General features: G+C 37.7%; 1 protein-coding gene across 5 annotated transcripts in view; it reads left to right on the top strand.

The window, feature by feature from the left end:
• The first annotated feature begins 3,265 nt into the window (after positions 1 to 3,265).
• Positions 3,266 to 24,405, top strand: part of ube4b (ubiquitination factor E4B, UFD2 homolog (S. cerevisiae)) — a 29,340-nt gene continuing 8,200 nt past the window's right edge. Inside the window, exons 1-23 of one of the 5 annotated variants that reach the window (XM_016478360.1) lie at positions 3,266 to 3,588; positions 5,298 to 5,505; positions 9,375 to 9,510; positions 9,886 to 9,973; positions 10,289 to 10,433; positions 10,515 to 10,740; positions 12,336 to 12,725; positions 12,820 to 12,939; positions 15,066 to 15,207; positions 16,608 to 16,708; positions 17,237 to 17,351; positions 18,358 to 18,441; positions 18,651 to 18,707; positions 18,792 to 18,908; positions 19,017 to 19,115; positions 21,093 to 21,206; positions 21,387 to 21,585; positions 21,681 to 21,819; positions 22,409 to 22,508; positions 23,380 to 23,507; positions 23,624 to 23,722; positions 23,821 to 24,056; positions 24,135 to 24,261. In XM_016478360.1, the coding sequence (XP_016333846.1) occupies positions 3,565 to 3,588; positions 5,298 to 5,505; positions 9,375 to 9,510; positions 9,886 to 9,973; positions 10,289 to 10,433; positions 10,515 to 10,740; positions 12,336 to 12,725; positions 12,820 to 12,939; positions 15,066 to 15,207; positions 16,608 to 16,708; positions 17,237 to 17,351; positions 18,358 to 18,441; positions 18,651 to 18,707; positions 18,792 to 18,908; positions 19,017 to 19,115; positions 21,093 to 21,206; positions 21,387 to 21,585; positions 21,681 to 21,819; positions 22,409 to 22,508; positions 23,380 to 23,507; positions 23,624 to 23,722; positions 23,821 to 24,056; positions 24,135 to 24,261 (3,194 nt within the window). In that variant the 5' untranslated portion in view covers positions 3,266 to 3,564. Of the gene's footprint in view, positions 3,589 to 5,297; positions 5,506 to 9,374; positions 9,511 to 9,885; positions 9,974 to 10,288; positions 10,434 to 10,514; positions 10,741 to 12,335; positions 12,726 to 12,819; positions 12,940 to 15,065; positions 15,208 to 16,607; positions 16,709 to 17,236; positions 17,352 to 18,357; positions 18,442 to 18,650; positions 18,708 to 18,791; positions 18,909 to 19,016; positions 19,116 to 19,196; positions 19,314 to 19,421; positions 19,521 to 21,092; positions 21,207 to 21,386; positions 21,586 to 21,680; positions 21,820 to 22,408; positions 22,509 to 23,379; positions 23,508 to 23,623; positions 23,723 to 23,820; positions 24,057 to 24,134; positions 24,262 to 24,405 lie in introns of all 5 variants that reach the window. The other 4 variants (XM_016478359.1, XM_016478361.1, XM_016478362.1 and 1 more) reach the window with 4 other exon arrangements.

A 24,405-nucleotide genomic window follows, 5' to 3' on the forward strand; every position in this document is an offset into this window, starting at 1 on the left:
AACATTGTATGCTGTATGTGCATAGGTAGCTAGCAAACAAGGAATACAGCTGTTAAGCTAATAGTCACATTTTAGGGTTGCCAACCGTCCCGTATTTTGGGCCTAATTGATTTGTCCCGTACGTGACTTCCCTTGTCCCGTTTTTTGACTGCTACGCTGATCTAACCACTGACTGATACAACAGCAGCAGTGCTGATCACTTGAGAATGTCATCGATACCTGTCACCATCCAATCACAGCCCCCCTCACGCAGTATACGTTAAGTAAATCGGAAATCGTGAACATAACTGTTCGAGGAAGGCTGCGCAATTCTCTGTCGGCTCCTTGCTCCCGCATCACAGCAAGCGGCGCTCGCGCTAACGCCAATTCCGTCCGTGTTTTCACTTCAGTAAATCAGTTTTGGTGAATAGACAACATGACCAATAAAAAGGTGCCAAGCACCAAAAACAGCCCATATTAAATCTATAAACTGTCTTTAATTGAAAAATACGCATTTTCATGCATAGGCCTACTATATGTGTGTGTGTGTGTGTGTGTGTGTTTGTGTGTGTGTATACACGGTCACCCCCCTCCCCATAATATGATTGTCCCGTATTTTCATTTTCGGAAGTTGGCAACCCTACATTAAGCTGAGTAAGATCATGATTGAGAAATGTTGGATACTGCTGGAAATGCTGCTATGGGGTATCCTATTTATTATTTTAGGATTTGTTTGTTTGCCCCAGTGAAGCATTTCTATTAATATAACTGATGAAGTCAAACTCATTCCATATCAGCAGAATAGTGTGGTACAGAAAGTCTATGTCTATAAATCAGGTTCTGAATGAATTATGTTACTGATACCTAGGTCAAAAGCAATAGCAAAAGTAATAGATCAATATTATTTAACTGCAGACAAAGATTTTGAATAGCTAGGCTGGCTTGTACACTATAATGCCAAAAGGATTGGGATACCAGAGCCACCTTTGACTGTTCCGTGGCGAACGTCACTGGTTGGAGAGAGAAAAACATAGAACACTTAGTCAGAAAGGCTCTACAGTGGTTGGGCTCACCAGCATATGTCTCTGGTGTGGGTAGACATGGCTCATGCTGACGTCCGATGCCTGTAGATGTAGCGGGAACCGGAGGTGGGAGTGGCGCAGTGGGTAAGCTCAGCTGTTGTAGTTGGGTGGTGAGCTCGGACACCTGCGCCACCAAGGCTTGCATAGCCCGACCCGTAGCCAGCATCTGCTCTTCCTGATGATCCATGCGTGTATTGTTGTGGGATAAAAAGTTCTGCAGATCCGTCGCATTCGCTGAATCCATAATGGCCAGATCGTTCTGTCAGGTGGAAAGAATGAGGATTCAGTAGCGAATGTGCAAACAACGTTTATTGGGAATTCCCAACCAGAAAGATGACGAGAGTCAGACAGGTGAGAGACGGAGATAACTCCGGGTAGCGCAGGGACACAACGGGCAGCCGATGATCGAGGATCCGTGCAACGAAGCCCACGGCAGAGGTGAGAAGGAACTCCAGGAACTGGTCAGAAGCAGAGAGACACGAACTGAACACGGTAACGACATAGGACGATCTGACAACACAGGACAGAAAACACAGACATTAAATAGGATCGCTGATCAGCCACAGCTGGCGCTAACCAGCTGATGGCACTGATCAGCGGCAACACAAACCACACCCACACCCACACTCACATGGAGAGAGCTAGAATGAGTCAGTGAGCCCATAAACCGTGACAAAAAGTAATAGTTCAATATTATTAAATTGCAGACAAATATTTTGAATAGCTAGGCTGGCTTGTACATTATATTGTCAAAAGTATTGGGACACCCCCTTCTAATGAACAGGTTTGACTACTTTAGTCATTTCTAATTTTTAGTAAAAAAAAAAAGCATATAATGCTACTCTAGGGAATTGTGTGCTTCTAATTTTATACCAATGGTTTGAACAGGACCATTTTCTGTTCTAACACAACAATGCCTCTGTGTATAAGGCAAGATAAAAAAAAAATATATATATATTGATTCAGTCAGTGTGGAAGAACTTGACTGGTCTGCAGAAAGCCAAGTCCTAATCCCAACTGAACACCTCTGGTGTGACTTGAAATGCAAACCTTGAACCAAAAACTCATCACCAAACACCAATGACTTGTACATACATTATATGGACAAAAGTATTGGGACACCCCCTTCTTTACAATAGAAAAAGGCACTTCCAAAACTGTGGCAACAAAGATGAAAACATAATTCATGCATTTAAAAATTGTATTTCCATCTCTTTTGCAACAGTTTTGGAAGTGTCTAAAATGTACAAGTCATTGGTGTTTTGTGATGAGTGTCCCAATACTTTTGTCCATATAGTGTATCTGTGAGGCGAACTGACTGTCTTCAGAACAGCTTTTGTTTCTTACAGGTATGTTTTATGTAGCATAGTGTCACTAAGCTAAAGTCAGACCATTCTGTTTTTGTCTTCAAATTTCGAGATTATACAATCTAATTAAAAATAATTAAATAGATGGAAACATAATTAATGTATTTTAAAATTGTATTTCCATCTTTGTTGCCACAGTTTTGGAAATATCTAAAATGATTGTACGCATATGAACAAGTCATTGGTGTTTGGCGATGATTTTTTTTTTTGTAGTTTTATTGAGTTTTCCCAATACTTTGGGCAATAAAGTGCATGTTTGGTGCAGTAGGGGGCCCAACCTCATATTCTTTCATAGAGCCCAAAATTGCTAGCGGCGCATCTGATCATCATCATCATCTCTCCTTTTTTTTTAAACAACAGCAACAAATACACAGTCATTCTGCCAATTTACAAAACAAATTATTAATATACATTGAAAAAAGAGTAGTATGTAAAGAGTATGAAAAAAAAAGTCAGTCAAAAACTGGCTAAATAGCCTCCTTTGTTTTCTTATTGTCAATCCCTGGTTTGTGGCGTCTTTATCCTGAGGATGATTAAATTAACAAGTGAAGCAGAAAGATAATAAACTTGATAAAAATCGAATTAACCGATAAAGAAACAGATAAAGATATGGAGCGAATAATGATTACTACATTACTTAAGTCCAAATGAGGCAATATATTTATTTTTTATTTATTCAAGCGTGAATAGAATTGCTGTCATGATTAATCCTTTGTCAGCTATATAATAGCTGTATAGGATATATGAGTAGCCTTTTATTCAACCTAATAAGAGTTGGTTGTGAAGAAAACAAGTCTCTTGAGGTCGCCTCAGCAGTGAAATCAGTTTCCTGAACTGCCGCAGCCTGGAATGTGTCGATCTCGCGTCACGTGATTCCAGATCCAAAATGGCCGCGTCGGTGTTTTGACGAATAATACTTTTGTGTTTGTTTCATTCTTAACAGAAACCGAAGATAACCCTTCCCAATCGGAAAAAAACAGCCACGTGCGTTTGATATTTTAATATAAAGATTTAAATTAGACAATCACACCTCACTGATATTTGTTTTATGGTTCAGACTATGCACTTTTGGTGTTTATAAGGAAGCTAGCTGACTGGCTAGCAACATAATTAAGCTGAAAATTAAAAGAAAGGCAATGGAGCAGCTCAGTCCTGAAGAGGTAAGGCTATTTTCACACCGTTTAATGTATTTCTAGTCGAAACTGCGTCTGTTATGGCATGACCGTTGTGTTTTATTAAAGGCTTATTGGCTTGTCATTGTCACCTTCTTTTTCAGTCGCAGTAATGATGGGATAAGCTAACAGGACACCGGCTAATCGACAGCTCAGTATATCCAGATTAAATTTATTTCGCTTGGAAATATGAGGCTATGTTATGAATCTCATTTTGAGCCACTTAAGCGCCGATATAGAAGCGAATTAAATGAAAATATGGAGGTTGTTTCCAGTCAGCTCGTTAGCAAGTGATACGTTTGACAAACTGCATCTGTCACAAGCCTCGATCATCTGCTTTTTTTCTCATTCTTTATTTCCACAATTAAAATAACATCCTTATCGTTTTCAGTCGCTGGGGAGCGTGTAACCAGTTGACAAGTTAAAATTTATTTTGTGAAGATTTTCTTCACTGGGAATCCAAAATGGCTGAAAGACTGTCGTGTGAAGAAATAAAATCATTTTGGACCAGATGTTTGGTCAATTTAACTTACAGTTGTGATAAAATGTGCAATTATCAAGGTTACCTTTGACAAGGGTATGCATTTGACTAAATGACATCTGGCTTAGAAACTGAAATCATGCGCAACCAGCTTTTGTCAGGCGTCAGGTCAGTATATTTATCATGGGGTCAACTGTTGAAGCCTAAAACCTTTGGTTTAACTCGAAAAAACGTAGTATTTTATGGTAAAATTTATTGTAAGTGCAATTTATCCCATAAAGCTCTTGGTTTCAGGTTTTGGATATTGTTATTTGGCACTGGTGGATATTGCTGTATGACATTGGTGTGTATTTACAGTCAGGGCTTTGTGTTTAGTTGTTCTACTGTAAATTAAGACCAAACTCTGCCCAGCTCTGACCTGAAAAACAGCTTAAACCAGTCTATGCAGGTTTGCTGGTCTCACTTTAGAGCTGGTTAGGCTTGGAGAACAGCTAAGACCAGCAACCCATCTTAAGCTGGTTCAAGCTGTTTTTTCATCAGCTGTCTTATATTAATTTAAACTAATAGTCAATAATTTGTTGATTAAAATATATAATAAATATACAAAATAGATAAGTAAAACAATTTTGAGTTTTAAATAATAAATAAATGTAAATGTCAGCCATTTACCTTGGATCTTAGTTTCAACTAGAGCTCATATACATTTTCAAAATAAGCTGCAATACTGACTTATAATTGCATTTATTCTGTGTTGGATACCATTTTAGCTGTTCCATGTAAATCTGAAATAATATACAATTAAATGTGAGTTGCAGAAACATTATGTCTGTGAACTGAGGTGCATCATCCTTTGCTAATTAAAACTGGGTTTTACCTTTTTTTTGCTGTTTTGATTCATTCAGTCATGCATTTACATTCTTGCCATTTCACTGACAGTATTTGCTGTGGAAGCTGAGGCCTTCTCCATCTCAAATGACTCACTCAGCTGTGTAGAGCTGATTCGTCACTGCTGAAATAATGAAGGCTTTAGGACTTTAAATACATAATACTGTTTGCCTTAAAAACGTGTGTAATGATATATAGAAATTCCCTCTTTGCTTTTAAAGGTCTGCCCTTGTGTTTACCTACTAAGAGCAGTTAATGTCATCAGACTGTAAACTATTGCTCATTATTGATTTGTAATTAGATTAAATTGTAATTAATCTCCCTTCTTTAGATCCGTAGAAGGCGACTGGCCCGGTTAGCTGGAGGGCAGACGTCACAGCCCAGCACCCCTTTGACATCCCCACAGCGAGAGACTCCTCCAGGGCCCTTGCCAGGGCCCTCCGGGGCCTCATCACAGCCTGTCCCACTAGCTCCATCTCACACTCTGGGCCTAAATGCCCAAAATGTCACCCCTGCCACCTCTCCTATGGGGGCCTCGGGTAAGTGCTGTGCTGACTTTATCATTCAAAAACATTCAGTGAGGATGCATTGAATTGATTAAAAGTGACGGCAAAGACATTTAGAATGTTGCAGAATATTTTGATTTAAAATAAATGCTGTTCTTTTGAACTTTATATGCATCAAAGGATTCGGGAATAAATGTATCAGTTTCCACAAAAATATTAAGCAGCACAACACTTTTTCAACATTGATGATAAGAAATGTTTCCAGAGCAGCAAATCAGCATATTAGAATGATTTCTGAAGGATCATGTGAATCTGATGACTGGAGTAATGTAGTGCTGTCAAACAATTAATCGCGATTAAGCGCATCCAAAATAAAAGTTTTTGTTTACATAATACGTGTACTGTGTATATTTATTATTTATATATAAATACACACACATACAGTATATATTTTGAAAATATTTACATGTATGTACATTTATATATTTATGTTCTTATATTGTATATTATATATAAATACATTTAATATATAAACAGCATATTTTTCTTAAATATATACATGCATGTGTTTGTGTATATATATACATAATAAATATACACAGTATACACACATATATTATGTACACAAACTTTTATTTTGGATGCGATTAATCGTTTGGCAGCACTAGAGTAATGGATGCTGAAAATTCAGCTTTACCATTGCAGGAAAAAATTACATTTTAAAATATATTCAAATAGAAAGCAATTTTTAAATGTAATAATATGGAACAATTTTACTGTTTTAAATGTATGAAAAATGGCATTATTAAGGACACAAAAGCATTATTATTATTGACCCCAAACTTTTAAATGATAATGTATATTTGAGAGAATAAAATGTTATAGTCTTACTTTCAGAACATGGGAATTTCCCTTATTTTTGTTTTTACAAATGCAAAGCAGATTGTTTGCTTTCAGATACAGCCTTTGTGTTCAGGGGAATTTTTGAAGGCATGAAACATGATTTTTATATTGCACCTGACTGGATCAATAAATGCAGTTTTATACAGAGTTATCCACTAGGTTGCAGGCAGCTCTCCTGCAGTGTCCCAGTTCATTCTATTCAGTGTTATTAATTGTAAATATTAGGTATTTTATGGACATATTTTATGATATTTTATGGATGCATTTGAGCTGACAGATGTGAGTAGTATTTGAAATCCCATTGTAGGTTCATTGTAATACAATTTTACTATGACTGTAATCTTGTCTTAGTAAAAAATGTTGAGGATAAAATTACCAATGTAATAATATTGAAGGTCTAAGTGGCCTTTTTGTAATCTTGTGTGGATGAAGCTTTAATACTCAAGCTATATAGCATTAGCTGTTTGTACTTCACTATAGTGATTGAATCAATGGCCTTGTTTTAAAGATTTTTTGATCAGTGTTGATATCAAGGTAAGTGATTTTTGGTTCACTGCGTCTTGCCGTGGAGAAATTGCACAGTCATGGAGGTGGCACAGCCTTGGCCAGGGTTTAAATAAGGGCACATAGACAGGCAAGGCCGATGACTCTGTTTTGTTCTTGTTGTGCCATAGCCCCCTTTTTTTGTAAAATATCAGTGTGCCATGTGGTAAAGTTCCTCTTTAATTTCATTTTTACAGTCTAAGGACCTTTGGTCTTTTATTGTCTTGTAGATGAGCTGTAAAATTCTGTTATTTCATGCTGTATTATATATTGAGACTGAAAACGTCACATTCAAATTAAGGTGTATTGGTTGATTTTGGATGATGCTAATTTGTTTCTTCTTCTGTCATACATTAATTTTAGTTTGTATCACACATTTGATCAAAACAAGTTTTGCTTGTTTTTTCTTTTTGGTGTTTGGCACTGATCTACTGTTCATTTAAAAAGCATTTCAGTTAAAGTCTTTATGATTGCATGCTTAATTACCTTGAAGCCTTGCTAAACTGAAACAGGGGATTGAATAAGTGTTTTGAGCTGGTGTGTGTTGTCATTGGAAACAACTATGTCCACTACCACACATTATTCTAGGTCTTTGAGCACATAATATCCACAGTTACATGAAAAAGCTGTTCTAGCAAGTCTGCTCTTTGTTGTAGCTTCTCTCTGGAACGTACAGCATTGAGATGTAATCAATCATAAGACAGAAACCAGGTCCAGTGCATTCACTCCTCTATTAATATCCTTTAAACATTCTGGTTAGGATTGTTGTTGACCTCTAACCCCAAGTAATAAACGATTGCAGTTAATCCATCCCAAATTGCTTTTTTTGTTAATTATTTTAGTCTTGGCTGATTTGTTTTGTAAACATTATATTTCTAAAGAAATTTAAAATGCAATTTTGAAAATCTCCCATTGCCTTATATTGACAGAATTTCTAGCATTATAAATGTAACCAACGTTAATAATGGTTAATGTAATAATTGCATTCTTAATTGTAATTAGTCATCTTTATAACATAGATTTGCATATCAAATCATGATTAATCGTGCCTTTCTGTATTTCTTTAACCACGTTTTTGCATTGAAGCATTAAAGTGAGGTCACATTAGCAAAATTTTAGAGAAAATTTGCAGACCAGAAAAGATCTCCATTGTTAATAGTGTAGCAATGTATGAAGCACAGCTGACACCGAAGTCACTTTCAAACCAAGCAACTTTCTGTTGGTCAATATGGCAAAATCACTTGACCAACCCAAAGGTGATGCAAAGGCTATCTAAGGAAGTCTTTTGTCCTGACATGAAATTCTTTAAAGGGGTGGTTGATTGCGATTTCACTTTTTTAACGTTAGTGTGTAATGTTGCTGTTTGAGCATAAACAATATCTGCAAAGTTGCGGCGCTGAAAGTTCAATCAAACGGAGATATCTTCTTTTAAAATTCTGGCAGTTTAATGCCTACAAAAACGGCTGGTAGGGACTACAACGAGTTACTTCCCAGGTTTGTGACATCACAAACCCAGATAAACATGCAACGAAGGGGGCGAGGCTATGCTGCGCTGCTTTAGAGAAGAGGAAGAGAAAACTAGGGGTGCACGTAAAAATCTATTCATATATGAATCGTGATTCTGTCTTTTTAACGATTCTAATGGATTCACAAGATTCAAAATCAATGTTCTAAAGCAGCGATTCTAATTCTGTTCCTCGCACCCCCTGCTCTGCATCTCTCTCTCTCGCGCTCTCATTTTGGGAGAAGGAACAGAGCTGTGCAGAATAAAGGTAAATTATGTGAAAAATAATGCATTTTATTAAAAACGAAGCATTAACACGTTAGACTGCACCTCATAAACACAATCAAGCCTAGAAAAAAACCAGTCAACCACCCCTTTAAAGTGTGAATTCTAGTTGACTGGAAGTGAAAAAATCCAGGTTTGCTGTGCTTGTTTTAGGGCTGCATCATTTGGCCAAAATATTGTGATTTATATATAATTAAAAAACATTAAAATTCTTAATGAACACAATAATGATCCTAACAACGACACTGATTAATTTAATTGATATATTGTTTTAAAATTTACATTGATTCACTGTCCTACACTGATATGTGCTTCAAGAATTGCTGATGTAGATTTAGTTTTTCCCCTCTAACTCTGTGCTTGTTTTCTGGGTAAAAGAGGTCCAGATTTCCAGTTTTGAGACAAGTGTTTGCAAATCTTGGAAGATTTAGTGAGATTTAGAGAGCCATTTTTATTGCATGTTTCGATTGTTCAAAAAATTGTTCAAATGTCCTTTAGTTAAACTTGAACTATGTGGTTTGCATTCCAGCCATGAAAGTTTTAGAAAGTTTTTCTTGAAAAGTTTTTCTTGAAAGCTTGATTACAGCTTAGCCAATTTTTTCCATGACACAATCAGCAGATTCGTACTCAAACACAGTGCTTCCTTTTGTGCTTTCCATTACCGTAGGGGTTGCTTACCGCAGCCAGAGCAGCGAAGGGGTCAGCTCTCTCTCCAGCTCTCCATCTAACAGTCTGGAGACGCAGTCCCAATCCCTGTCCCGCTCCCAGAGCATGGACATTGACACAGCCTCCTGCGAGAAGAGGTGAGAGACAGCCGTGGACCTTTGTCCTCTCTGTGCTCCTAATCAAAGATGGAGCATGACGTAAGAGCTCAAACTGAGATTGTGCTGGAGATGAAGTATTGTATCTCACTTCAAGTAGTCTCTTTAATCTGCAGAATCTCTCTTCTGTTGGATTGCAAATGCTTTTGGACTCCAGCCACATCATTTCTAAAGATAAATAAAGATAAATACATACAGCTGGAACTTTATATATTAAGTAAACCTTCTTTATCATAAGCTACATAGTCTTTGTATCTTCTATTGTACCTTTATAACATGCAGTGCTAAAGTTATATAGATTTACAATTAAAGAGTTGAACTGCTACTTGAGCTAGATCTCATCTTTGTGGTCTTCAGCATGTCTCAAGTAGATGTGGACTCAGGAATTGAGAATATGGAGGTGGAAGACAGTGATCGCAGAGAGAAAAGGAACCTGGCTGAAAAGGTAACCAGATGCACTAATAAAAAGATAATTATTTTTATTCAATGGCCGATAACGGATAAGTGGCATATTAAATTGTTATACTATTTGTCTAAATAAAAAATAAAAAAATCACGTTTAACAGGGTATTGGTGTTTTTAATAATGCACTTTGAGTCTTAGATGATAGCAAAGGTAATCTAAAAGTGCATGATCATTTTCTCTATTTTTGCAATATCCAATATCGGCTGATACCAATAAACAATGTGTTGGACAATGGGGTCGAGTCACAAAGTTATCTAAAGTGTTTGTAAGTGACATGCTGAATTAATATTTGCAGGATTCCTCATCCAGTTCTGACGTCTCTGAAGAGCAGGCTTTGCACCTCATCTGTAAGATCTTGCGTGTCTCTTGGAAGGAGCAGGATCGTGATGTCATCTTCCTCCCCTCACTTGCTGCTGAATTCCAGAAGAACCCTAGGGATGGTATGGGCAGAAAGCAATAGAGGGTGTAAGACATAGAATTCTGATTTCTCTGGAATTGAATTGCATTGTGCTTTCATCTAGTTTACTCTGACTTCAAAGACCTGATCGGACAGATTTTAATGGAGGCTCTAATGATGTCCACCCGATCACGTGACTGTAACCCATTCGCCAGCTTGACCGCCACATCTCAGCCAATTACCGCTGCCAGATCCCCGGACCGTCACCTGACTCTTGTCCCACCCTCCAGCCAGAGCGGCAGTCCCATGATTCCCTGTGCTGGTTCATTTGGTGCCAGCTCTCTTTCCAGGCAAGTGTGATAGCTGACAAACTCTCCTTTTAAAGGGGTCATATGATGCAATTTCAAGTTTTCCTTTCTCTTTGGAGTGTTACAAGCTGATTGTGCATAAATAAGATCCCTGAAGTTGCAAAGACTAAAGTCTCAAAACCAAAGAGATATTCTTTATCAAAGTTAAGACTCTGCCACGCCCCCCTAAAACGGCTCGTTCTAACACGCCCCCACATATCTACCTCACTATGTGGAAATATTTGGGCGGCATTACGCAAATATTTCCACATAGTGAGGTAGATATGTGGGGGCGTGTTAGAACGAGCCGTTTTAGGGGGGCGTGGCAGAGTCTTAACTTTGATAAAGAATATCTCTTTGGTTTTGAGACTTTAGTCTTTGCAACTTCAGGGATCTTATTTATGCACAATCAGCTTGTAACACTCCAAAGAGAAAGGAAAACTTGAAATTGCATCATATGACCCCTTTAAAAGGAATTATGTATCCACCTGCACTGGTGGCCAAAAGTTTGGACTAATTAAGTCTTTTTAAATGTTTTTGAAAGAAGTCTCTTATGCTCACCAAGACTGCATTTATTAGAATGCATTTTAAAATATACAGTAAAAACTGAAATATTGTAAATCTTTTCTATTTTAATATATTCTAAAATGTAATTTATTCCAGTGATGGCAAAGCTGAATTCAGAGGCCATTACTCCACTCTTCAGTGTCACATGATCCTTCAGAAATCATTCTAATATGCTGATTTGGTTCTCAGTTATTATTGTTCAGCAAAAACTGTTTTCAAAGGGCACCTATTATGCCCCTTTTTACAAGATGTAATATTAGTCTTGGGTGTCCCCAAAATGTGTCTGTGAAGTTTCAGCCCAAAATACCCAACAGATCATTTATTATAACAGCTGGAAAATGTTGTTTTTGGGTTGTGTCTAAAAAAGAGCTGTTTTGGAGTGTAACATTTAAATGCAGAAGAGGGCGTTGCGTATACGTCTCTCTGCATTGCATATCTACAGCAATAAACAGCCGGTAGAAACAACTGGGAGCGAGAGAACCGGTGTTCAGCCGTACATATGGTTTAAAGGGGATTCAAAAATGAGAAGTGGGTGGATTTTTATCATTGTAGGGTGGTTGTGTTCACACACTGCCAACACACATTTATGTCCAAACACCATGTAAAAGTGGATTTTGTATAATAGGTGCCCTTTCAACATTGATAAAAATAAGAAATGTTTCTTGAGCACCATATTCTGCATATTAGAATGATTCTTGAAGGAGCATATGACACTGAATTCAGGAGTAATGACTGCTAAAAATGTAGATTTGCCATCACAAAAATTCATTGCGTTTAAAAATATATTCAAAACGGTTATTTTAAATTGTAGTAATATTACCATTTTTGCTGTATTTTTAACAAAAAAATGCAGCCTTGGCGAGCAGAAGAGACTTCTTTCGAAAAAAAAAAAAAACATAATTCCAAACTTTTGGCCGCCAGTGCACACATCCACCTACACCCCTTTGTCTCACATTCTTGATTTTTCTTTAAATTTCCTCCTCCTTCTGTGTTTCCGCCTTCATTTTCATCAATGTCTTTGTTGTTTTCAGTCTTTACAGTTGTAGCCCAAACCCACTCGCTCTGAGCTCTGCCAGAATGAGTGCTCCATCTGTCCCACTGGCTTCTTCAGCCGCCCTCCCGGTTCCCCCAAGTCCTCCTGTCTCTCGCCCTCCCACCAGCCTTCCACCTCCCTCTCCATCCACCCCTCTGCCCATCTCCCAGAGATACAGGCCCTACTCCCTTAGCTCGTCCATCCCCATAAGCCCAAGCCCCAGATCTACTCCATCTGGTATGCTTACGCCCCCTACAACTTCATGTATACCCTCCAGCCCTTCCCCCAGACACCATAGCACCCACACCTCCATGCCTTTCCCCATCCTCCCCAGCTCTCCCAGCACTATGGCCAGAAGGACTGCGCTAGCCGCCCGGATGCCCTCTAGGTACCTTTTACACCCTGTTAGATGTGAAGTTGTATCTTTGTAGTCTTTGTGTTTTTATTCAGTCTATCTGTCTGCTTCCATTCACACATCGCAGCCACACCAGCCCTTTCTCCCTCCTCTTCTTCGCCCTGTCCGACTTGCCTCAGGACAGCAGTGATGAAGAGCTGGAGGAAGAGGAAGAGGAGGATTTTTCAAGGGTTCAGTTTGGGTCCAGGTATCAGTGCCAACGTGTGTTGCATGCTTCAGCGTGCTGCCTGGCCACTAACAACAGCCCGCTGTGCCCAATGTTGGCACTGCAACGGGCAAAAAGAATGACAGCAAATAGTGGAGTTTTATCATGTGATCTCATCAGATTGACAAATTCAGCTTTTCTGTGGACGGAGCTTTGCTGTCAGCTCAAATTGTGTTCATTGCACAAGGATTTTTTTTAGACCCATTCAGCTCACGGCAGAAATGTGAGCCAGCAGACCTTTAAACTCCCACACAGGACGTGTGTGCTGGATAACAGTGTTGGTGGAGGACTGATTGTTGGGCGATCGGATAATACTAGCTGACTGTGTAACAGAACTAATGAGAGCCAGAAGCCTGCTGTGGAGTGTTGTCTCACCCTAGAGTTCACTAATGCATGCTGTCTCATGACCAAAGACCTGCAGGGGGACGCAAGTATTAGAGGCCTTCTTTTGTTGTCCTCTTGTCATACGTTTTGCCATCATTTACTCATGGTATTAACATCTGTCTCAAGGGATCTAGTGACAAATGGTCGGCGCTTAATACAGGTGTAAACTGATTCCAAAACGTTTTGTGTTCCAGTCACTCGAATCACAGGAATTGTAGGAAGTTGCATGTCATCCTATCATATTTTATATATTTATGCATTCATGTGAAAACCTGGAAATATCTTTTTTTTTTCTTTTCTCAAGTCATGAAAATAAATCATGAGAATATAATACAATATAAAAATTTGTATAGTAAATGTAAAATGCAAAATTTGTCCTGTTGGAGACTTTTGTACATGTAAACTACCATTGAAAAGTTTTGTGGTCGATAAGATGTTTTTTAATGAAGTCTTTAATGCTCACCCAGACTGCATTTATTTAATCGAAATATAGTAAACTATGGAAGCCCGTTTCCGCCACTGAATAAAAATAAAAAAGGTAATTGCGACAGTACTTTTTATCTCACAATTCTGACTTTTTTCGCACAATTGTGAGTTTATATCTCAAAATTCATAGATATAAACTTGCAATTGTGAGGTATAAAGTCACAATTGTGAGATATAAAGATGTAGTTGCATGTTATGAAGTCAGAATTGTGAGATATAAACTCGCAATTCTAATTTTTTCTCAGAATTGAGTTTATATTTCACTATTGTAACTTTTTCTTCTGAATTGGTAGTTAATATCCAGCAGTTCTGACTGCATAACACAGAATAGTGAGTTATTAGATATGAACTTGCAGTTGTAAGAAAATAGCCAGTCTTTTTTCCTTCAAAATTGGACTTTATAGCTCACAAATTGCGAGTTTATATCTCTCAATTCTGAGAAAGTCAGAATTGTGAGATGTAAACTCACAATTGTTAAAAAAAAATTTAAAAAAATTGTGAGATATAAAGTTGCAATTACCTTTTTTAAAAATTTGAATTCCGTGGCGGAAATGGGCTTCCATAGTAAACTGTAATATTGTGAGATATTATTTAAAGTTAAAATAAATGCTTTCTGTTTTGATATATTGTAAAATGTCATTTATTCCTGTGATGCAAAGCTGAATTTTCAGCAGCTATTACTCCAGTCTTCAGTGTCACATGATCCTTCAGAAATCATTCTAATATGATGATTTGGTGCTCAAGAAACATAACTAATTGTTATCAATGTTGAAAACAGTTATGCTGCTTAATATTTTTTTGTGGAAACCATGATACAATGACTTTTGATCAATTTAATGTGTCTTTGTTGAATAAAATATATATTTTAAAACTCTTACTGACCTCAAACTTTTGAACAGTAATGTAAAATGGGTGGGATATGATTTATCAAGGCGTCTGATCACCAAACACAGCTTGCGTTGTGGGGCAGGTTTGTTCTAACCATTGCTTGAAATGGAGATAAACCTTCATTTATATCTAATGTCATAGCTGTTCTAAAGATAATTATTTTGAAAGCTTGGTGGCTAGAGGAAAAAGGGAAACATTTAATTATGAAAGACATCTCCTTGGTGGCTACAGCTATGTGGTTTTAGTGATTTACTCAGTTTGGGTTTTTCCCCAGAAGGTTTATCTACACTCTGCAACCCTTGTATTGAAGGCAGTATTTATCTCTCCTAACTCTCTCTATCTCTCTCTAGCCTGGGCGCATCCAGAGGGGGGATGACTGGTGACTCGGGTAGCGACCGCTTTACCATAGAGTCCTGTAAAGAGACAGAGATGCTCAACTACCTCATCGAGCGTTTTGACAGTGTGGGAATGGAAGAGAGGAAGGCCCCAAAGGTAGCTGCTGATAAACACTATAGATGCATTTCTACAATATTAATTCTGTACTCAGGCAATATAATTATATTCCGGTAACAAGCATTACAAGAAAGTAACTCATTACTTCAGCCATTCATGAGAAGACATTTGTCAGTAGGTCAGAACAGAGGTGGAGGTGTTGAGCAGATGAAAGTGAAAGACATGTCTTGTCAAGCCTAGGGTAATTCCCTCTTTGGCATGAGTCTTTCATGTTGTTTTCATTTATCACCCTGTCTACAAGTAGACATGATGCTCTTATTATAATCAATTAAGCTACCAGAAGAGTTTGTTGCAGCATATTGCTTCATGAAATGCCTGTTTCAGTTTCTAGCACTGTTTCAACACTATTATTATGTCTTTCTAAAATAAATAAGTTACTTAAAGGTACAATATGTAAGTTTTCACCACTAGAGGGCGCGTATTCAAAACAAACAAAGAAACAAAGGCATAGTTTGATGACGCCGTGACTGAGTGTGGAATCAAGGGAGTTGTCATCTTCATCCCCACAGCCGACGCAATCCGATGGGACTCAGGCAGAAATCATGTTCGTGGATGAGCTAATGTATTAAAGATTTATTAACATCGTAGTATGAAGCAGAATGAGGCAGAAAGCCGTCGAAGTGAAACGAGGCCGCTGAAGCAATTGCTAATGAGAGACGAGAGTGACACATGGCTCGAAAGCAGCGGAGCTTTTATTATGCCACACTTTAGCGCTTCCACTCCTTCCGGTCGTGCGTATGTGGGGTAAAGCAGCGCTGTTTTATCATACTAGATACATTTGAAAGTTATAATGCTACTCTGTGCAGTCGTCACCTGTCTAATAAAATGCACAACATATTAAAGCGTCTTTGGTATTTCCATGTTTTCTACAAAAACAAACAAAAAAAAAAATCGAGGGGTTATGACGTCATTGGCAGGCGACACAATGACACTATGGACACGGTCCGTGTCACTAGTTAAAATTGCTTATTTCTCTGGATTTAAACATTCTTCAAAACATTTGGGATAATGCAAGTACACAAGTCAGCAAAATATACAACACTGTTCTAGTGGTTTTTGGATATTTTAATAAAATAATCTTACATATTGCACCTTTAAGTAAAAACTAAGTAAACTAACTTTTTATTTTTTATTTTATTTTGCAATTAATTTAAATAAGGCTGTATGTCAAAGCCAGATTGTGTGGTGTTTCTGGTCTGTTGTACTATGCCGTTTTGTATGAAAATAGAAATATATATAATATAATTATAATTGCATAGAAAATAAATCTTTTCTCATTATTCAGCCATTTAGCTTTTCGTTGTTGACCTTGAGCTTCAAGCTCTGGGTATTTGGTCTATGTTCAGACACAGTGTTATTCATATGCTTTTCTTTTTCAGATGTGCAGCCAGCCAGCTGTCAGTCAGCTGCTTAGCAACATTCGTTCCCAGTGCATTTCCCATGCTGCACTAGTGCTTCAAGGTGCCCTCACACAGCCCAGGTCAGTTACAGCAGCCTTTTTCAATGCATTCTAAAGGTTTTTTTGTTGGAATTTTCACATTAGAGCTCTTTGTGGAAGTGTTTGACCTATGGAATTTAGTTTGTTTCGGTCCAAACTCAAGTGCTCACCTTTTCTTTTTTTATTTTTATTTTGCAGTCCCACACAGTTTGTACAAGTGAAACGCTATAAAATGTCTCTTAAAGTATAAAGCATTTTTGATAGCTGCCTGTTTATGCAGAAATTGGTTTCAGGAAGCAGCTTCATTCTGTATGTGTTAAGCTTTCTCCTCTACATTCGTTGCTTGGCTACAAAACATTAAACATGATCTGCTGCTAGTATTGCATTGGCGATGCAGACAAACAATGTGAAGAGAGACCTGCGAGGAAGGAGAGCAGAATCAAGCTCCATAGTGTGAAAACGGACCTAGTTTGAGTTTGTTGCATGATGTTGTCTGTCAGTTTGAATGCACACAAGTGTAATACATTTTGAATGAGAGTGCCCCCTTTCTTTCTCTTTGCCCTTAAATAGGGCCCCTCTACAGCCCTCCCTGCTGGTTCCCTACATGCTGTGCCGGAACCTTCCGTATGGCTTCATCCAGGAGTTGGTGCGCATGACTCACCAGGAGGAGGAGGTGTTTAAACAGGTGGGAGTTGTAGCAGATTACGGAGACGGGCTGCATGCTGCGTCATATTACTTTTGAAGCTCAAGGGGTCTTTATTATTGATGCCAAACTCCTAGTGGTATTAAACATATTCTTAAGTGGTTGATTTGTTTGTTTTTAGTAAGAATGGCTCAGTATTATTTATCCCACATTAGGTTTTTTGGTTCCAGTTTGGACACTTTAGACCAGATAAAGGTCCCAACCCTGGTCCTGGAGGCACCCCAACACTACACGTGTGTCTTATGTCTCCTTAATCAAACACACCTGATTCAGGTGATCAGCTCATTAGTAGAGACTTCAAGACCTGAAATTGGTGTGTCAGAGAAAGGAGACTTGCAAAATGTGCAGTGTTGGGGTGCCTCCAGGACCTGGGTTTGGAACCACTGCTTTAGACATTAAAAATAACAGCATTTCATAAAGAAAGATGGCAAAAGCACACTTTATAAGCAAAAATTGCACAGAAATATTAAGTATTAGTTTTTGAATGATAAATATAGATACGCTACTGTTCAAAAATGTAGGTTCAGTAAGAAATTAATACTTTTATTCAGCAATAATGCATTAAATTGATAAAAAGTGACAGTGAATACATTTATAATACAAAAAACATTTTATAAGATGTCTATTTCAAATAAATTGTTCTTTTGAATTTTCTATTCATCAAAAAGTTTTTTTTTTTTAAATCACGGTTGCAATTAGTAATAAAAAGAAATGTTACATGAGCACCAAAGGATTTTTGAAGGATCATGTGACACTGAAGACTGGAATAATGGCTGCTGAAAATTCAGCTTTGCCATCACAGGAATAAAATACTTTTGAAAATAAATTCAAACTATTTTTTTTAAAGTTGTTAAATTGTAATGCATCAACTAAAAATTGCCTTGGGGTCAGCTGTTTGAATGTCTTTCCAAAATGGAAAAGTCAAGCTAGTTTATGGAAAAGGTGTGGAACTTTTGTCTTTATTTGATCAGTGTTGTTTTTCTTTCAGATCTTCGTTCCCATTCTTCAAGGGCTCGCTTTAGCTGTAAAAGAATGTTCTTTTGACAGTGACAACTTCAAGTTCCCTCTGATGGTAAGAGACTGTTTATTCTTCTTTTAAAAGCATAATAAGACTGTATTATAAGGCATGTTAGGACCAAACAAACTCAATTAATTTATATATGAACACTGTTAGGTATCTCTGATCTTCCAGACATGTTTCACACAGATTGCTCCTCTGAATCTGTGAAAGACTTTGTAGGCTTTTGTTTTGTGTCTATGACTGATTTTATTGTTTTACAGGCTTTGGCTGAGCTCTGTGAAATCAAGTTTGGGAAGACTCACCCTGTATGCAATTTGGTAAGTTTTGTAGGTGCTTACGAATTCAAGTCAGCCAGGTTATGCAGTTCACTGTTAATATTGTCTGTCTGCGTGTATTTTTAGATCACCTCTCTGCCATTGTGGTGTCCTGACCCTCTCAGTCCCGGGACAGGAAGAGAAATTCAAAGACTCTCCTTCCTTGGAGCGTTCTTTAGTCTTTCTGTGTTTGCTGAGGATGATGTAAGTCATTTTACTCCTTAAACAAATAAGACTAATACAAAAATTGATGCATTGATGAATGATGATGGGAAAGTGGTTTATTTTTATGTCCGTTTTGCTGTTCTGTAGACTAAAGTGGGAGACAAGTACTTCTCAGGCCCTGCCATCACAATGGAGAACACCCGTGTGGTCAGCCAGTCACTGCAGCATTATCTGGAGTGTGCGAGGGTGAGCGGCCATCATATCACATACTCGTAGATTTTTAATGAGCTGCTTCAATATTGAGGGAATATTCTTTTTATAGAGCAGATCACCTCTCTGCCATTGTGGTGTCCTGACCCTCTCAGTCCTGGGACAGGAAGAGAAATTCAAAGACTCTCCTTCCTTGGAGCGTTCTTTAGTCTTTCTGTGTTTGCTGAGGATGATGTAAGTCATTTTACTCCTTAAACAAATAAGACTAATACAAAAATTGATGCATTGATGAATGATGATGGGAAAGTGGTTTATTTTTATGTCCGTTTTGCTGTTCTGTAGACTAAAGTGGGAGACAAGTACTTCTCAGGCCCTGCCATCACAATGGAGAACACCCGTGTGGTCAGCCAGTCACTGCAGCATTATCTGGAGTGTGCGAGGGTGAGCGGCCATCATATCACATACTCGTAGATTTTTAATGAGCTGCTTCAATATTGAGGGAATATTCTTTTTATAGAGCAGGGGTGCAAGTGAAGGCTTCAGTTTTTGGCCTTTCTTAAATGATTATAAAAGTATAATTTCATGTGATTGGGGAAAGATTAAGAATGTGCATTTATTGTTAAGTTGCAACTTTAGATAAGAATTTATCATGGGGTTACATGTCCTCTCTAATGAAGCAAAAAAACTCCCTTTTTCCAGTTGTCATAAGATTTTCACAGAATTTATAATAAAATAATTGGAATTAAGTTTGAATATTTGAATCAATATATATTAAATACCATATTTTGTGGGAAAAAAGTTCAGAATTGCACTGTGTTGTGGTAAATGCCTATACACAGATTTATTTTAGAGCGTAATTGTCCAAAATAACATCAGCAATGTTATTTTATGTAGCAACATCACAACAATCACCTCACATATCTCTCTCATTCAGCTAAAATCCAAATGTGTGAGATTTGTGGATATTCTTTATGCTTGATAATTGCATTATAAATATAATACATATATAAATATAATATTAAAATGCTGGGCGATATACCGGTTCAAACGGTAAACCAGTTTTAATTACGCTGTATGAATTTTTAATAAACTGCATACACACATGTGGCTAAGCAACATAGACACCCGTCGTGAATTGAGAGGGGATCCCTATTAGCTGCAAACACTTCTGACTAATGGGTGGAGAATTTTTAGAACTATTAATAACACGCAACTAATTCCTCTAACTTGGCAAATAAACCATCTGTAAAGGGCCGTTAACAGAGGCCAGAGATGCTGAAGATGAACACAAAGAGGAGAAAATGCAGTAGCAGGCAGAGCAAGATATGGCTACAAAAGCCATTTTAGCACCATGCGCAAAATATTGCATGAAAATTCTATGATATGTTCTATGATACAATCTATTATATGATTGTATCTCTGAGGGGAACTGACTGTCTTAAGGAACATTTAGATGGTATTTTCTTTTCATCTTACCTCCATATAATGCATATTAATGTAGTATTTAAAAGCGCAGCGAAGGAAATGCTGTATGGCTGCTGTTTCATAAGCGTCACCTGCTGTCAGAGAGTGAATTTGTGTTCTCATTCAGCCTGTGTGCAGATGTTTTATGTAGCAAATTTCACAAAACTAACGCCAGACCATTCTGTTTTGGCTTCAGACTTTGAAATTATACAATCACAATTAACAATTTACATCAAAAACTGCTCATGCTACATATAGCATGTTTGTTAGGATCATGATTAAAATACAGTGGTTCTGCAACCGTTTCATGCATTCTGATTCATATAAAGGCACATTCAGGGGAAAAAAAACATGATAAACCATTAAACCATCACAGTCCTAAAAAATGTGATACATTAAATTATTCCAGTTATTATTCCAATTACTCCAAATAATAATAAATGGACATGAAAACATTCAGCATAAATGAACATCCAAAATAAATAGACAGAATGCTGAAATGAGATTTAGTGAAATATTTTGTAATTCTGAGTGTGTGCTGATTTCCAGGGAGATCTGTTTAAAATCCTGCACAACATCTTGTTGAACGGAGAGACAAGGGAAGCAGCTCTGAGCTACATGGCAGCTCTGGTGAATTGTAATGTGAAGAAGGCTCAAATGCAGGTATGTTTGCTCAAGTATGTGCTTCTTTTTTATTATCTTATCGAGGTATTAATGTTGACAGTTTCTTTGTGAATGTAAACAAGTGGGACAAAAAGGTCAAATTATTAAAAAAACCTTACTGCAAAAATACCTTGCAGTATAACTGCAATTTGATTATTTTCTCCTCCTTTCTTTCTTTAGACCGATGATAAGCTGGTGTCCACAGACGGCTTCATGATGAACTTCCTGTGGGTGCTGCAGCAACTCAGTATGAAGATCAAGCTGGAAACAGTGGATCCTCTCTACATCTTCCACCCCAAGTGTCGGCTGAATGTCAGCCCGGAAGAGACCCGGCTCAATGCCACGATGGAGGAACTGAAGAGCTGGCTCGCTGAGCTGCGTGAGTGTGGGCTCTCTTCTGGGACAGACAAATCACCTTAGACGCTCAGTTTGACTTCAGACAAGCCATTTACTCTTCCTTCCATTCCTCCACAGATGAAGACCCGTCCAAGTTCTCAGAGCCCAAGTTCCCTACAGAGTGCTTCTTCTTAACGCTACACGCACATCATCTGTCCATCCTCCCGTGCTGTCGGCGCTACATACGGAGGCTGAGGGCCATCAGGGATCTGAACAGGTGCTTTGCACAGATTCAGCCGTAAAAACAAACAATTTGTTACCAAAACCATGTTGAGTAACGGTCCACTGTGAAGTCTGCACTAGTACAAAAGGGTAATGAAGATTAGCTAGTTAAGGTGAGTCTCGAAGTGGAACATCTTGCATTACTCATCGCTTATGTCAGATAGCCCATCATAGATATGATGTTCTTTGTCATGCTTTGTGAAAAAGCCCTTAATCTCTTTCTGATGAGACAGGCTAATCCTGTCCTGTCCCAGTGCCTCTTGTAGAAGGTATTTTCTTGCAGTCCCATTGTAGAGCAGCTCTAAAGTCATCTTAGTCCATAATGCCAGAATTATCAGCTCATGTGTTAGTGCTGCATCAGTGGCAGTGATTCAAGTCCTTCACATTCAGATAGAAGGCAGCTCACATTGTTTATTGGCCTCATGATGCCTGGCAGATCAGAACCACAGTGACCCCTGCTGTCGGCAGCATGTATAACACTTAGATGGGCCAATTATACTCTCTGTGGATGTTTTTTATTTTTTTATTTAAGCTGTCAGAAGAGGTAATTTGCACAAGGCTGAATATGTGTGTGTGTGTTACAGAACTGTGGAAGAGCTGAAGAACAGTGAGAACCAGTGGAAGGATTCCCCGTTGGCAAGTCGTCATCGGGAGATGCTGAAGAGATGTAAAACACAGCTGAAGGTGAATGCTGTTATCCTTTATTAATAAAAAAATACTTGTTTATAAAAGTTTTTACATGCTTATGGAAAAAAAAAACATGGAAAGTGTGCCAGCTCTGATTTTATAAAATAGCAACTATCTATTACTATGCTTGAGAAAGCACTTTCTATTGTTGAGATTAGAGCAGCAACAGCTAATTGATTTATCAGATCTTTGCCCTGAGGCTCTATTAGCCTCAAAGTGCTCTATTTGCCTTAAAGTATTAGCTTTAAAGTATTGAACAGTGCATTTACTTACACTATTGTAAGCACTATTTCACACTATCAAAAGCTTGGGCTCAGTAAGATTTGTATTTTGAAAGAAATCAATATTTTTAATTGATCTGAAGTGATGGTAAAGACATTTCTGATGTTATAAAAAATAAAAAGTTAAGAATATCTCTTTTTCAAATAAATGCTTTACCTTTGAACTTTCTATTCAGCAAAAAACCCTGAGAAAATGTATCATGGTTTCTACAAAAATATTAAGCAGCACAGCTGTTTTCAACATAGTAATAATAAATGTTTCTTGAGCACACAATCAGCATATTACAATGATTTCTCTTAGAAATCTCTTCTCATGATTTATTTTGATTTCTCTTCTCATGTCACACTCAAAAACGTCAAATTTGCCATCACAAGAATAAATTACATTTTAAAATATATTGAATTAGAAATCAAATTTTTTTTTTAATTGTTATAATATTTCTTTTTTTTTTTACTATATTTATCAAATTAATTCAGCCTTTGTCATTGCTAAACTGTGAATATTTAAATAGAACATGCACAGACCCTAAATTAATACTTTGTGTATGTATAGAACATATGTATTAAGTAAATGTCTGTGTTGACAGAAACTGGTGCGCTCTAAAGCCTGCGCAGACGCAGGGCTGCTGGACGAGAACCTGCTGCGCAGATGTCTGCGGTTCTTCAGTATGGTCATCCAGCTCATCTTGCGTATGATGGATCCTGCCTACCCACAGTCAGTTCACTTAACATCTCCTCTTCAGATACACCTTACCTTACATTCTTTTAGTCAAGTTAGTAGTCAAGATGGTTCTGTTCTGTTCTGATTTCCTGTCTTTTATCACCTTTCAGCGTAACCCTGCCTCTGAACCCAGAAATCCCCAAAAGCTTTGCAGCACTGCCGGAGTTTTACATTGAAGATGTGGCTGAGTTTTTGCTTTTTATTGTGCAGTAAGTTTATGACAGTGCTGAAATAGGCACATTATAGTGTTAGAATCCAAATTTAGTTTTAGTGAAATGTGACTTTTTAAAAAAAATTTTTTTTTTAGGTACTTTCCACAGGTTCTCTATGAGCCGTGCACTGAAGACATTGTGACCTTCCTGGTGGTCTTCATTTGCAGTCAGAATTACATAAAGAACCCATACTTGATTGCCAAGCTGGTGGAGGTGCTGTTCGTCACCAACCCTGCGGTGCAGCCGCGCACTCAGCGTTTCTTTGAGATGATGGAGAACCACCCACTGTCTGTCAATCAGCTTGTGCCAGCCCTCATGAAGTTTTACACGGGTAAAAAGGGGTCTAAAATATATTTTTTAAGTCTGTTCTATGCATTTTGATTTATGCTAAATGGATGTGTTTTCTTAGATGTGGAGCACACTGGAGCCACAAGCGAGTTCTATGACAAGTTCACAATCCGTTACCACATCAGCACCATATTCAAAAGCCTATGGCAAAACATTAACCACCAAGGCACCTTCCTGGAGGAGTTCAAGTGAGTTCACCATAGTTAATACTGTGTAAAATAAGTATTATTTTAATTCAGCATTTGTGTATGTTTAAATTAAATAATCATGTTGTATATCAGCTACTGAGAAATCCATATTGATTGAACACTAATTTTAAAAATACAAAAATG

The sequence above is a fragment of the Sinocyclocheilus anshuiensis genome, unplaced genomic scaffold, assembly GCF_001515605.1.
Source record: "Sinocyclocheilus anshuiensis isolate Anshui unplaced genomic scaffold, SAMN03320099.WGS_v1.1 scaffold2090, whole genome shotgun sequence".
Lineage (NCBI taxonomy): Eukaryota > Metazoa > Chordata > Actinopteri > Cypriniformes > Cyprinidae > Sinocyclocheilus > Sinocyclocheilus anshuiensis.